At 43.2% G+C, this 13,502-nt stretch overlaps 1 protein-coding gene across 2 annotated transcripts; it reads right to left on the bottom strand.

Moving 5' to 3' along the window:
• Positions 1–971: 971 nt before the first annotated feature.
• On the bottom strand, positions 972–12,512 carry LOC149329368 (uncharacterized). 2 transcript variants are annotated; one of them, XM_089560215.1, is made up of 3 exons: positions 12,241–12,512; positions 7,769–9,672; positions 972–6,947 (listed from the first exon to the last, which is right to left on the bottom strand). In XM_089560215.1, exons 2-3 carry the CDS (start codon positions 7,914–7,916, stop codon positions 6,307–6,309), a joined length of 789 nt encoding a protein of 262 aa, XP_089416341.1. In that variant the 5' UTR covers positions 7,917–9,672; positions 12,241–12,512; the 3' UTR covers positions 972–6,306. The 2 variants fall into 2 exon arrangements, with proteins under 2 accessions (XP_089416341.1, XP_089416342.1); XM_089560216.1 differs by lacking the exon at positions 12,241–12,512 and having other exon boundaries at positions 973–4,635; positions 6,651–6,947; positions 7,769–11,915.
• Between the last annotated feature and the right edge of the window lie 990 nt (positions 12,513–13,502).

Here is a 13,502-nt window from a genome sequence, read left to right as displayed (position 1 = left end):
GACGTTGGTTAGTTAAATCTGTGAGGTGAGCATTGCGTTTTATTTTGGTGACACTTTCACAATAAGCACAAGCAGAGAAGATGGACCTATAGCAGCGCGGTTTTGTACTGCTTCTAGTGTATTCGATTATTTTGATTAGGGTCCCAATTACTCACGCACACTCTAGTTTGGGCAGTACAAATGTTACATAGGCTAATGACTTCAACGATGGTGGTTGAAAGCTCATAAAGTACAGACCTTGTAGATTACCATTTGTAGGGAATGTTCACTCTTGATTTCTTCGTGCCGAGCTTGTGCAGCAACTTCATCTGCTTTCTAATTACCACCGATTCCGAAGTTGCTCGGAACTCTGCAAATGGCTCTTGTTACATTGTGTATGATGTCGCCGATTTGTGGTGTAACTGCATTTGTATGGTGAAGTCAGGCACGTGAGTGTGCTTAGAGAGTTAGTCGAAATGATGCCATTTACAATGTTATCATTTATTATTTTTACCAGTCTCAGAGAGGGCGTAACACTCTGCGATCAAGATGGCTGCACTCTGAAATAGTAGTAATGTTCTTTCTCAATTGTTTTGCACTACGGCACTGCCAAGGTAGCATTCTGATTTTGAACCATTGCCATAAAATAGTGCATACTCATCGTATTTTTAGTTTTCTAAACATTCTTGTAATACATGTCCATTAGCCGTTTATATTTTCGGAAAATGTGTTAATGTATGGTAAAGTGAAGTATGTAGAAGATGGCATTATGGTCTGTGTTCTTTAAGAAGCAATTCAGAACATCGGCACGAGCCTGGATTTTCTATAACTGACGAAAAACTGGTTACGCTCGCACGTACACTTCCCAGAAAGGCTGTCCGAGCAGCCAAGACAATGGGCTGCGCCCCATTGCCAGTTGGTGAAGCAAGCGACTGCTTCACTCGGTAGGTGGACAAGGTGTGTGGATCCTCAAAGATGCAGTTTAGTTTTCTTGTTAAAATTAAAGCCAAAGAGCCACCACTCCTGTTGAGCCATCACATCACTAGCAGGTGCGTATGAAGTGCATAGTCATGAGTATGCACTCCCTCTGATGCATTTAACCCTTCGTTGTTTCAAAGCACAAATTTTTTCTGCTGCAGCATCTATTTCATTTCATTTATTTTTCCCTTAAAGGCCCGAGGGCATTACATAAGGGGGGAGCAAACTCAATATTTGTACCAAGAAGACAAGAACACTATATATACAAAGAAAGAAAAAAATATCAGCGAAAAGGAATAAAAATGTACAACAGGTAAGGGGCGTCGAAAAGGTTATACAATATGTAACAAGTAAAAAAAATTGAACACATGAGTAAACAAAGTCTAAGGAATGAAAAAAAGCAAGGACACTTGTCTGTATCAAGCACAACATATAACTGAAAAGATTGCTCTCACGAAAAATGGTCCTTTAGTATTTCACGGAATGATTTGCGATTAGTGCATGATACAATGGTGTTTGGCAGGGCATGCCATAGAGCTATTGCGTGCGAAAAAAAAGAAGAATCAAGTGCTAACATGCGACAGTTGATGCGAGCGATGCTATGATTATGGTCCAAGCGGCTGGACGTCCTACGGGGGGGGGGGTTCTAGTTTTGCGTGGCGTGAGCGCGGATGATAATAGAAATGATGCAGAAGACAGAGGCGAGATGTGATGCGGCGTGACACGAGCGATGGGATGGAGACGGACTATTTCAGTGCTGTGATGCTGGTTTTCCTTGAATAGGAAAATGTTATATAGCGGATGGCGCGGTTCTGTACGGCTTCGAGGTCGGCGGCGAGATAAGCTTGAGATGGATGCCAAATGGATGACACATATTCTAATTTTGGGCGAATGAATGTCATGTATGCTAGTTTCTTTAGTTTGGGGGGATGCGGACTCCAAGTTACGTCGTAAGTAACCGAGTGTGCGTGAGGCTTCTGCGCAAATGGTATGAATGTGGGTTACCCGTGAGAGTGATGGTGTTAGGTGGAGGCTGAATATTTGTAGGATAATGTGGGGTCGACAAGAAGTGAGCCAATGCTGTACTGATGCGGATTCACAGTGCGTTTTCTCGTGAAAGACATAGATTTGCACTTGCTAATGTTTAAGGACAGGAGGGACTTATTACACCATGAGGCGAGTGTGTTAAGATCGGTTTGAAGTAAAGATTTGCCTCAATAACTCTGTATATGATGCAATCATCTGCAAAAAGCCGTATATTAGAGCTTACGTTACAAGGGAGATCTTAAATGTAGATGAGGAATAGAAGCGGTGACAGTCCGGCACCTTGAGGGACCCCTGATGTTACGCTGGTGAAGGGTGAGCGGCAATCGTTTGCGGAAGTGAACTGCTTGCGTCCTGAAAGAAAACTTTCAATCCAGCGGATTAGGTTGGCGGGAATTCCTAGCAATGAAAGCTTTTTAAGTAAGTGGTTATGGGAGACGCAATCAAGTGCTTTCGAGTAATCGAGGGATATAGCATCTACTTAAAGGTTCCACGGATTTGAGTAAGTCGTATGAACTCAGCAAGCTGTGTTTCGCATGAAAGGTGTTTCCCAAAACTGTGCGGGTGAGGATAAAAGAAGTCGTTAGATTCTAGATGTGCCATTAGGTTCGTGGCTATAATGTGCTCGAGAAGTTTGGATGGGATACTGGTTAATGATATAGGACGGTAGTTAGAGGCTGATTTGCGGTCACCTGCTTTAAGACTGGAACGATTTGGGCAACTTTCCAATCATCCGGGACTTCCTCCAATTGCAATGACTGGGTGAAGATTAATTCTAATATCTGGGACGAGGTTGGATTTTTTAATAACTTACTGTTGATGTGGTCACAGCCAGCCAAGGAAGACAATTTAAGAGAATCAATGAGGTTGCTGATACCGTCGGCATTAATCACCATCTCACGCATCGTAACCGGTGAAGGTTCTGGTGGAAGTGAGGTGGTAGAGTTGTGTGTGGGAGTGAAAACCGATGTGAAATATTGGTTCAGAACGGTAGCGCACTGATCTAGGTCCACTGGGTCACCATCAGTTCCCATGAGCTCTATTTGGTTCGGCCGAGACCTAGGAGAGAGAATACGCCAAAATTTGTTGGGGTTGGACTGTAGGATTCTTAGTAGGTCAACTGAAAAGAATTTGTGTTTTGCCGCACAAACGCTTTCGATATAGGCTTTTGCGCACTGATAGTATTGGTTCCACCTAGCAGGGCAGTTAGAAGACTTTGCTGACCGATAGAGGCGTTTCAACGTCACAGTAAACCACTCATTGCTATGATCGGATGTAATATTTATTTTTGGTATGTATTTGTTTCTTAGGTTTATCATTGTTGTTTTATATAGTTCCCAGTTATGGTTGATCGTTCATGACGCATATGACTCGCGAAAGCACTCTTGAAACCGTGCAAGTTCAACATTGATTGAATCAAAGTTGCCTCTTTTGTAGTCGAAGATTATCTTCTCAGTTGCTGACCTAACTTTTAGCAGTAGTGATATGGAAATGTCAAGAAGAGCGTGGTCGCTGATTCCGGGGTGAATTGTTACGCTTTTAATGTCATCAGGACTGCTCGTGAGCAATAGATCAAGAATGTTATTCCCTCTTGTCGGAAGTGATATGGCTTGATGCAGATTGAAATCAAGAGTGAGATCAAGGAATTGTTCGGGCTCACTGGATTGTGAATTACCACGTGTGCTAAGTAGAGGCCAGTTAATATGTGGGAAGTTGAAATCGCCAAATAGAAAAATAGGTGAGTTGGGGAAGTTGCCCCTAATATATGTTAGACTATGACAGAGTAAGTTGCTGAACGATGGACCATAATCGGGTGGTCTATAACAAATACCAAATACAGCTTTCCCATTTGAGGTATGAACGCAAATCCATGATAGTTTGAGTACGTCGTCGTGGCACACTAAGGATCATACCAATGGGTTTCTTCCAGCTATTAGAACGCCACCCCCTCTACGGCCGCTGCGATCTCAGCAATAGATGGTGAATTTCAGATTAGTGGGAAGAAATTCATTATCGAGGATTTCTGCAGTCAACTAAGTTTCACTTAGAATGATAATGTGGGCGTCAATGTCATCGATGAAGCTAACAAGTTGGTCACGCTTTGGAATAAGGCTTCTTATGTTGGTGAAGGCGATTTGGATGTCGAGGTATGATGAAGGACGCTTGTTGGGAGCATGATGCGCTGCGCGTCATTCGCTACCATCGGGGTTGGGAACACGAGCGGTACATTCAATCACCGTGTCAGTGGCAGAGCTGTAAGCATAGCATAGCAGAGTTGTTTCGCACGTCTTTTGAAGCTAACACAAGCTAACAGCAGCAACTCTTCGGCTGTAACACTGACCTAAGCTCAGAGCGTAGGCTGCATTCATACCCCTACTTCTCAACATTCTGCTTTTCTCATTCACTGGTGCAGACAGTGATGCACCACAGCCACATTTTTTTTTTTTAAGTGGAGCCTTCGTCATCAGGAGGCTCATAGATTTAGCCATGCAGAAGGGGGATGTGCGTAGACTGACAAACCAGTGCCCAGTGGTTCCTGGAGCCCAAGCGGAGGCAGACAGGCCCTTTCACTGTCCATTTACTCCAGCCAGTTTGAACTGTCCAATAGGGGCTGTTACGAGGCTCTTCTCTGTACTTTGCGTTCGGAAGAGAGGGTAAAAAGAATAAATTAAGGGTATCGGAAGGAACACTCTTAGCCTGGAGCTTGTACGGCCATAGGTCTACGAAGAAAACGACAGTGTTTAGAGCCACTCTGCTGCAATGGCGGCTTCAGTGTGGCTTCATGGAAACAATGCGGCTGGTATAAGTACTGACAAACATTTTCTCTTCAATTCTGTGAACCGAACTACATCCACAGCACAATAAAAGTCTCTCTCGCTCACCCCAAATACAGCCTGTGCTTTGCTGGACAGACCGAGCAACCTCATCCCAAAAAACATCCTAATCTCATCTGCTAATCCAACTCATTACCATCCAATACTGTGTTTGGCTTCTTTCAAGGTATGACCCGTTTGCAGGATGAAACAAAAACTTGGAGAAACTACTGAAAAAACACTACCTGTGTTTGCGGTATTCTTTACTGCTGCAATCTATAAGTTAGTGCTGTCAGTTAGTGCTCCTACTAGTGCTCTCATCTGTAACTGATAGCAGTTCTTTCCTGGATGCAAGGCAATATGATGTCTAAGGATGCTCGAAGTATAACAATAAAAAAAAAAACGAACAGCAAGTGAGTTTTACAAACAGCCAGAATGAATTCAACATTTTCAAATAGAAACTGCTACAAAATACTACTTATGTGCACTAAGGAATTTCACACAATGGACCCAAATAACAAGCTTTACAATACACTACAAGATTACAGTGTTTTTTGTAGGCACAAATCACAGTATTCTTTGTTTCAGCAGCCACGACCCTTGCAGCGTGTTATCATGAACACCTCATGTAAATCGACAAGGCTTTTTCAAGTAACACCAAAACAACACAGACACTAGCACAGTGTGAAATGGTCCCAAACAGCTGATATTCTGACAACCAAAAAAAAAAATAAAAATGGTGCCGACACAATGATCCACAAATATTATGTCATTTATATCCAGCAGAGACAGTGCTCTGAGTAATGGTAAAGCAGATGTTAGTGAACTCTTTTGTTAGTTCTCGCTTCAAACAAGAGAGAACTCCTAAAACAACCAAACTAACGCAAGACACATCACTCTGAGGCTGGACACCTGCTTGTCCTCACTCATTCCTGCCACTAACACTGCTGGAATAAACACACAAAGATTTACACAAGAACAAGCTTTCCTCGGTTGTCATACAAACATTTATGCGTTCAGTGACATAAATGACTGAATTTATATTGATTGTCACAAAAATTAGCTCACTCAGGCTTAAGGATTAAAAGTAATTGTTTTGTGCACTTTTACTACGCAAAATTTCTTCACTGAAGCAGGCTGACAACTGCGAGCAGCGATAAAAATTGGATATCAGTTCTTGAAAGGCACTCTCCAACAAGAAGTGATGCCATACAGGTATGAAAGTGATTTTATTTCCATTCATGAAAGTTTATGAGCATAGCAGGCTCACTCTCCGTGTTCAGAAAATACTTAGCGTGAAAATGTAGTCAAAAAGGAACAGCAAATGTTGTTTTCTGAAAGCTCCCTCAAAGTGAACAAAAGTTAGAAATGTATTTAATGATGCAGGTTAGCTACCAACACCTTTCATAGGGTACACAGCTAGATTATCGTTAGCTTGCATACAAAAAGATAGATAGCAAAACATATCGACTAAGGGCCTCACGGACCACTGCTATGTTTGGTGAATAGCCTCCTTGTGGCGGTTCAAATTTTGCTTCTTACTGAATGTCTTTTGGCATACCTCACATTGGAAGGGCTTTTCACCCTTATGGCATCTAACGTGAGTCACAAGATTTGAACGTACCGCAAAAGCCATGGGGCACAGCTGGCACTGAAACGGCTTTTCACCCGTGTGGGTACGGATGTGTGCCACCAGGTTGCACTTCTCTGCAAAGCTGCTACCACAGTGGTCGCAACGGTAAGGACGTTCCCCTGTGTGAGTGCGCTGGTGTGCCCACAGATTTGCTCTTTGTGAAAAGCTGCTACCGCAGCATTCACAGCGGTAAGGACGCTCACCTGTGTGTGTGCGCTGGTGTTGCTCTAGGGTGGGCTTTAGTGCAAAGCTCTTTCCACAGTCATTGCAATGGTATGGGCGGTCGCCTGTATGGGCTCTGAGATGCTGCACTAAATGGTGCCTTCTTTTGAATGCCTTGCTGCAGTGGGTGCATTTGTGAACCTTATCTCCTGTGGGATTATCCCGGTGGTTACCCATGCCAGAAGGAGCAGATTCCATGCGGTGGCTCGCAGGGTGGCTTTCACTGGTTGATCCTTGCAGATGAGGTGTGCCATGGTCGCTCTGTGTGACGAATGAACCTGCGTTATACAGGCATTTGTAATTTAAATAAAATGCAAGAACCAACAATCCACAGTTCACTTGGAGCTAGGAAGAAAAGTTAAATGCGGAGGACACTCTTATCAAAAAAGGTGGATGTCTATCAAAAGTTTTACTCAACAGATCTGCCTTATAGAGAAATCAGGCCTGAAACAAGATGTCCCTACAGTCCTTTCTGCATGCAGGCAAAAAATAACACATTTGGGTTGCATGAGATGTCATCACTGCCAAAAAAATAGGGCAGCCTTTGCAATCCATCCGAAGTTGCTGGCAGAGTTGCTGACTCCTGGCAGAACCGCCCAGGTTACAGCTGCCCACGAATGTTGCAATTGCCCATCATGATGTTCCACCTCCACAGTCTCCAAGAGTGCAATTAATCAAGTAGAAGTACATCTGAAAGTTTACACTACTCTGTCTTAAGTTAAGTTAGAGCATACCATATTTACTTGTGCAACACCCACACCTTCAATTTTGGGAAAAGAAACTAGTGGGGGGGGGGGGGGGGGGGGGAAGAAAGATGAAACTATGGTGACCGATTTTCGCAATGCATTGCTCTGAAAAAGGTTTAAGGTGCCCAGCTTTTCTAACACCATGGATGGCACTGAAGCACATTTCTGTGAATATGATGATGAGGCGAGCTCACTGGAACTAATAAGAGTGAGAGGTCATGATGACAGTGATGAATTTTTATGATGGAAGGTTAGCTTTGGCCAAAGAGCATTGTGTTATAAGGCACTTTCGTCATTACACTTTCCAGGCATTCCATTCAGCAAAAGCCAGGGACAAAGCTTGCATAGCGTACCACAGGTGGGCACCCAGTGGCACCGGGAATCCAACCCTGCACATCCGACATGCGAGATGCACGCTCCATGACTAGGCCACCGTTGCAGGGAGAGTGAATGTGGCGAGAAACAGCGAGTAAAGGTGCGACCTGTCATCAACTCTTGCATTATTCAGAGCAGAAATCAAAGCAGCCCTACACTCGTTTTACGGACGTCTTGTGATGCAAGGGAACCAGCTGGGGAAAACTACAAAACGAACACTGCTAGTCAGTAAATCTGGTAAAACTGGCACTGAACTGTACAATAGTGTATAGCATCAATAGAGCACGCAGCTTAAAAAGACATAGGCCAATTTTTTTACATTGCTTCTCACTATAATAAAACAAATTCCAGCTCAAAAAAAATCAAAGCCTATACCACTACCATGAAATGAAACTCTTACACAATGAATTCTGGATGAGCAGATATACATTCAGTACTGTTAGAAAAATAAAACATTGTCACAGTACACTCTACACAGCCAAATGTAACTTTCTCTTAAAATAGCCACAGAACGAAAAGGAAGGCGTCAGGATGCAGACTAAGTGAACACAGCAATGAATATAGTTTTGAAAGTCACTAATGCTATGTACATTGACAAAATGAGGTCAGTCACTTGTGAACAACCCCAAAGAATCACAGTGTACTGTTCACCAAAGCTAAATGGACGCCAAAAAAACCAGAGAACAGAGACAAAAACAATACCATGTAGAATGCACCCCACAATACACCACAGGTATTGCAGAGCTTCAAACTTCCCAAAGCCCCAACCATGAGCGCAAAGTAGTGGAGTTACATCCAATTATGTTAGCAAGCATTCGCAGATTCAAGGTCATACGGCCCAAGAATCAGGATAAAGAATGAGGCACCAAACACAGAGCCACGAAGTGCTAAGAGTTCCAACACGTGCTATTCTCATCCTTGATGTTCCTGCTTTGATTGAAAAATGAAAGAATATTGTATAAATGAAAAAATCAATTTGTCCACATAATCAGTCACACAAGTGCATTTCGTGCTTTCATGCGATGTCACAAAGTTTTTCACAATGACCATCATATCAAAGGTGATCTTGCTTTGATCTGTGAAAAACAGGCTGCAGTCGATTCACCAAATTTTGCACCAAAACTAGAGGTGTGACTTTCTGCTTTTGTATTTTTGATTGAGCATAATATTTTGAAACCAATGGGCCTCCTTTGTTAAAGGTGAGCACCAGATGATTTCTTTTTCATTTCTCCAAGTCACAAAGTTACTCAACAAAGGGACAGGGGATGTCCTTCCGACACCGACTTTGCAACATCTCCTGAATGCTATAACTGCCCTAAAACACATGCCAATCTGACCCATTCTCTTTTGGAATGCCCCGTGGCCATTCAGCCTCTGAGTGACCAAATAATTGCAGGCTTCACTGGATTTCTTTAAGTGGTCAGGCATTTTGTTAGCACCCTGACTGATATGGGAATGCCACCGAGAGCTTAATTTAAGCTGCTCAACCCATGCATGCCAGTGATTTCTGTAACATGTTTCTTGAGCTCAGAAGAAAAAACTTCGTGCCTATTTTTATTCCAGTCATTCCCTCCTTCCCTCTACGTCCCAAGCCTAATGCTATTCCTATGGAAAGAATTATATCATTTTCGAAACGAGTTCACTAAAAAATTTTGCTTTGAGTGCGCTCCCCATTTGCCTCATTATTTAAATCGTTATTCAAGCAAAATCATTAAAAACACTAATACCTCACTTTGTACATAAACACAGTACACTAAGACCATTGCATATGCAATTTTGTAGCTTATGAGCATCATGCAATGGAGTCATGCAAGGCTGACAGCCGTGGCATTGAAGGTTTCTTCCTCTGGAACCTTGAACACATTGGCTTATCAGTAACGGCCTGCAAAATAATGGAAAACAAATGAGCGTCACTATAAAAGGAACAGAAATGCCAAAAGCAGCAGGGTCTATGCTTTTGTATAAATGGCAATGCACAAAATCCACATCTGAATACACTTTTTTTCATGTTCTGCAGGCACAAAATGTGAAAGGATATGGATAGAAAAAAAGAAGTGCAATGCACTGTAAACTGCGAGTACAAATTTTTGAAATTGATGTTCTCTACCAGCCAAAATGCAATATCACTTGCAGTATTTTTTAGCATAGCTGGTCTGGATAGTTCTCCTAGCACAGACAGATGGATTCTCATGCACCTAACTTTGCACATGCACATAAGTGAAGGTAAGGTTCTGCATATGTTCGTAGCAGTAGGCTGCATTCAAAGGTTCTTCCTCAAGCATGTACTCTGTGCCCTCTTAACACTGCTCCACATGCCTGCAATTTGAAACAACACGTAGTAGATTAAGGAGAAGTCTCCAAAGCCCCAACAGCATTGTTTACATGCTTTGTGTATTGAATACGTATAATGCAGTCCTAGATCAGCGGACTGAGTTATGAGTAGACTCACTCAGGCTCATAGTCAGATGATTATCTGAGTGGTAATCCAGTTGGATCCGGACTCAAATTCGGCTTCCGACACAAATCGTGTGCGAGTCCGGGCTCAGGCTCATATTATGACCTGTGTTTTTGCAATGACGGGGCCCGCTCAGACTTTTTTGCCTCCTTTGTTACCGACAGCGGAGAGAAGGAATGATTTACTGCCGCGACCAAGGATGCTTGAGGGCAAGGCAGGCTGGCGATGTCTGTGGCCGACCGAAGAAGGGGATACCGTAGAAGCAAGGAAGACATTTTTTCCCATCCCCGTTGCCAGTTTTACATGGGTGCAGTAATGGGCCGGTACTTCTGTCCGAGTCCCTCTTTGCTGTTGAGAGTTTATATTACCACGATGACGTGCAATCAGTGAATCATTGGCGACACGTAGACAAGCTGTCTAATTCTGGCATAATGGCAATATAGCACTCATCTGCATTAGGCTTAAAAATGGGGCCCGTGCAACTTTACAAATGGAATTGAAAACATCAGGGTACAAGCCTAAACCAAAGAGCGTCAGACCAAGAAGATGCATTCGTGAGCCTTAATTTGGATCTCTGTAGCGACACATATGCGTGGCCAAAAAGTGTGGCCAGATTACCAAGCAGGCAGCAGATAGAAGATGAGAAACTGGTCATGCTTTCTGGCAAAATAAGTGGCTGCAGGGACGTCAGGGGATAATGCAGCGCATCCAATATTGAGGTTTTGTTCACCATGACACTGATCGACTGCTTTGCTTTGCGACAGAAAAATTGCGACTTTTGACACTACACAACTACGTTTGTGGCTGTTGAATAATGGCCGCTGTCGTGACATGTGCCAACACAGTACGTAGGTCAGGATGAGATGTTCTACTTTGGCCCTTTGAAGGTACAATTAAACATAAATATATCGCAATATTCATGCACTACAACCAGCCAATACAAATTCAATCAAGTGCTTTCAATTCGGGACATGAGAAATACGTGCACTACCAAACATCGAATTTTCTCAAGCAAGAAAAGAATGCTTCAATTGTGATTTGAAACTGGATATACAACTCCAATGCAAAAATCACTCCTGCCTTACTTTTATGCAGTCTTTTCACCTGGAACTTCTAATCACAAATATGTTGCCAGAAAACAGCCAAAAAAGCAGACATGAAATAAATAAAATGATGGCTAGAAGAAGACATAATCAGGACTGAGAAAGGCAGGACATTGTGTGAACATGGAGGAGCTAGAGCATAACTTGCGAGGAACTCTTACAAAACACACAATGGCTAATGAGCCATCAGACTCCAAGAAACAACAGAATGAATAAATTGCACAACACACCACAAAAATCGAAGGAATATAGCGTAGAATACAAAAAATAGCCTTCAATGGAAAAAAAAATAAACAAAACAGGATCCAAAGCCTACAAATAGGAAGGGAAAGTATAAAAATAAAACAATTCACCACTTTAGATTGCAAGGCAAGGTGGCACTCGCCACCGGCTGATGTAGAAAGGATGCCAACAGCTATCTATTAATCTAGAGGAGATCTCTTGGTGCGTGGTACAAAGACACGTCCGGCAATACATATTTTTACAGGACAGGAGCACCAAGCTACGGGTCGGCATAGAATGGCTGCAGTTCTTCCTCTGGCAACTGGTTGCAAAATCGAGAACACACAAACAACACCCCCCCCCCCCCCCCCCCCTCCAAGAAAAAAAAAACGATTTTAAAGTAGACCGTTTAGTGCAATCGAAGCGCAGGATGCATTGTTCATTCGTCTGTAACGTTACTGGGACGCGGAAAGGAGTCGAAAGTTCCCTGGAGATAGATTCAGTGAGATGGTCACGGCTGAAGAGATACACGTAACGAATTTTCACAATTTAACGCCAATTACAGCCTATTGCGTCTAAATTCTGACGGGTTTCTCTGAAGAAAATTTGCCTGGTATTGCGGTTATACTTTTCTGCGGCTTTCATGTTACTGGTAAAGGCGTTAACAAACCCGAATCTTTGCTGACTGCGACGTGACATGTGGCCACGCGCGCACAAAGACGGACCATGTCTTCACACGCGCACGCTGCAAAAGTGACGTTCACCGGGTTGCACGAAGTTATCCTCGCTCTGTCCGTAGGCACATAGATTTCCTTCTGCAAAGCTTCTCCTTCTCACAGACTGGCAACACACAAAATCGAATATGTAAAGCAACATACTGAGGGACTGTCACAACCGGCAACACAAGCAAAGCGGGCGATCGTGCGGGCGATCGTTGATGCGGCCCGCGCCGCGATGCAGCTTGCGCCGTTGAATGGATGGATGATAATGGATTTACCCTTTGTACCGGGCGGTAGCTTTCGCCACCTAGCCTATACTTCCCCATTGTTAATTTATTTTTATTTTCCCTTTCTTTCCCTTTTGCTCTTACAATGTCTAATCTGTCGATCCTTTTCTCCTCAAAATTCACCCCTCCCTAGATATCCGCCATCAATCCTCCAACCTTCCCTTCCTCAATGTCACGCTTTTCCCATCCACTCGCCCGTCCTCCCCAGTAAATCCCAGCGCTATCTCTATGGCCGTTGCTGTCCCGTCTGGAAGAGCTGGGCGGAGTTCTGCGCACCTCAGAACCAAGTGCTCTATGATCTCCGTTTCCGTTTTACAAGCAGAGCACAAAATATCCACTTCTTCAAATTTGGACCTATACGTTTTTGTTCTCAGAGTCCCTGTCCTAGCCTCAAAAATCAGTGTACTGCCCCGCGAATTATCGAATAATCGCTCTTTTTTGATGTCCTATTTTCGTGTCCCATATATGCCTAGTGCCGATTTTTCCTGGATTCTTTCTTTTCACATCTTTCTTTCCGTCTCCTTTACCTCCGCTTTCACGTTAGTATTTTGTTGCGTCCCATCCCTCACCCGTAAATACTTCGTTCTTAGCTTTGGGGTTCTATTAGTCCATTTTGTGTTAATACTTTTCATGTACAGATACTTGTACACCTTTTTTGCCCACCTTGTTTCCTCCATTTGAGTTAGTCTCTGATCAAGGTTGGTGTGGGCCTGTTTAAATATATATATATAAAAAGAAACATTATCAGGACCGTGTAAACAGCTTCAATTAAGTATTAGGGACGAAACAAATTTCTGATCTGTACACAAGATATAGTTCATTGAAAGCTGGCTGTCAGGTGTGACATTCCAGCAAGACCGAAAGCAAAACCTAATTTCGACACTGTTGGTTTCGATATCGCGCCCGATGGAGCGCAACTTTTACGT

This window comes from Amblyomma mixtum, chromosome 9 (assembly GCF_055824585.1).
Source record: "Amblyomma mixtum isolate Tamu chromosome 9, ASM5582458v1, whole genome shotgun sequence".
Lineage (NCBI taxonomy): Eukaryota > Metazoa > Arthropoda > Arachnida > Ixodida > Ixodidae > Amblyomma > Amblyomma mixtum.
Note: the sequence above shows the minus strand (reverse complement) of the source record. Positions and strands in the feature narration are given on the sequence as shown.

What these genes read in the sequence shown, in the direction of transcription:
- LOC149329368 (XM_089560215.1), bottom strand. Translation starts at nt 7,916, where the DNA reads ATGCAAGAGTTGATGACAGGTCGCACCTTTACTCGCTGTTTCTCGCCA. An exon ending in CCACTGGGTGCCCACCTGTG is followed by an intron (nt 6,948 to 7,768) that starts GTACGCTATGCA and finishes TGTATAACGCAG; the next exon opens with GTTCATTCGTCACACAGAGC.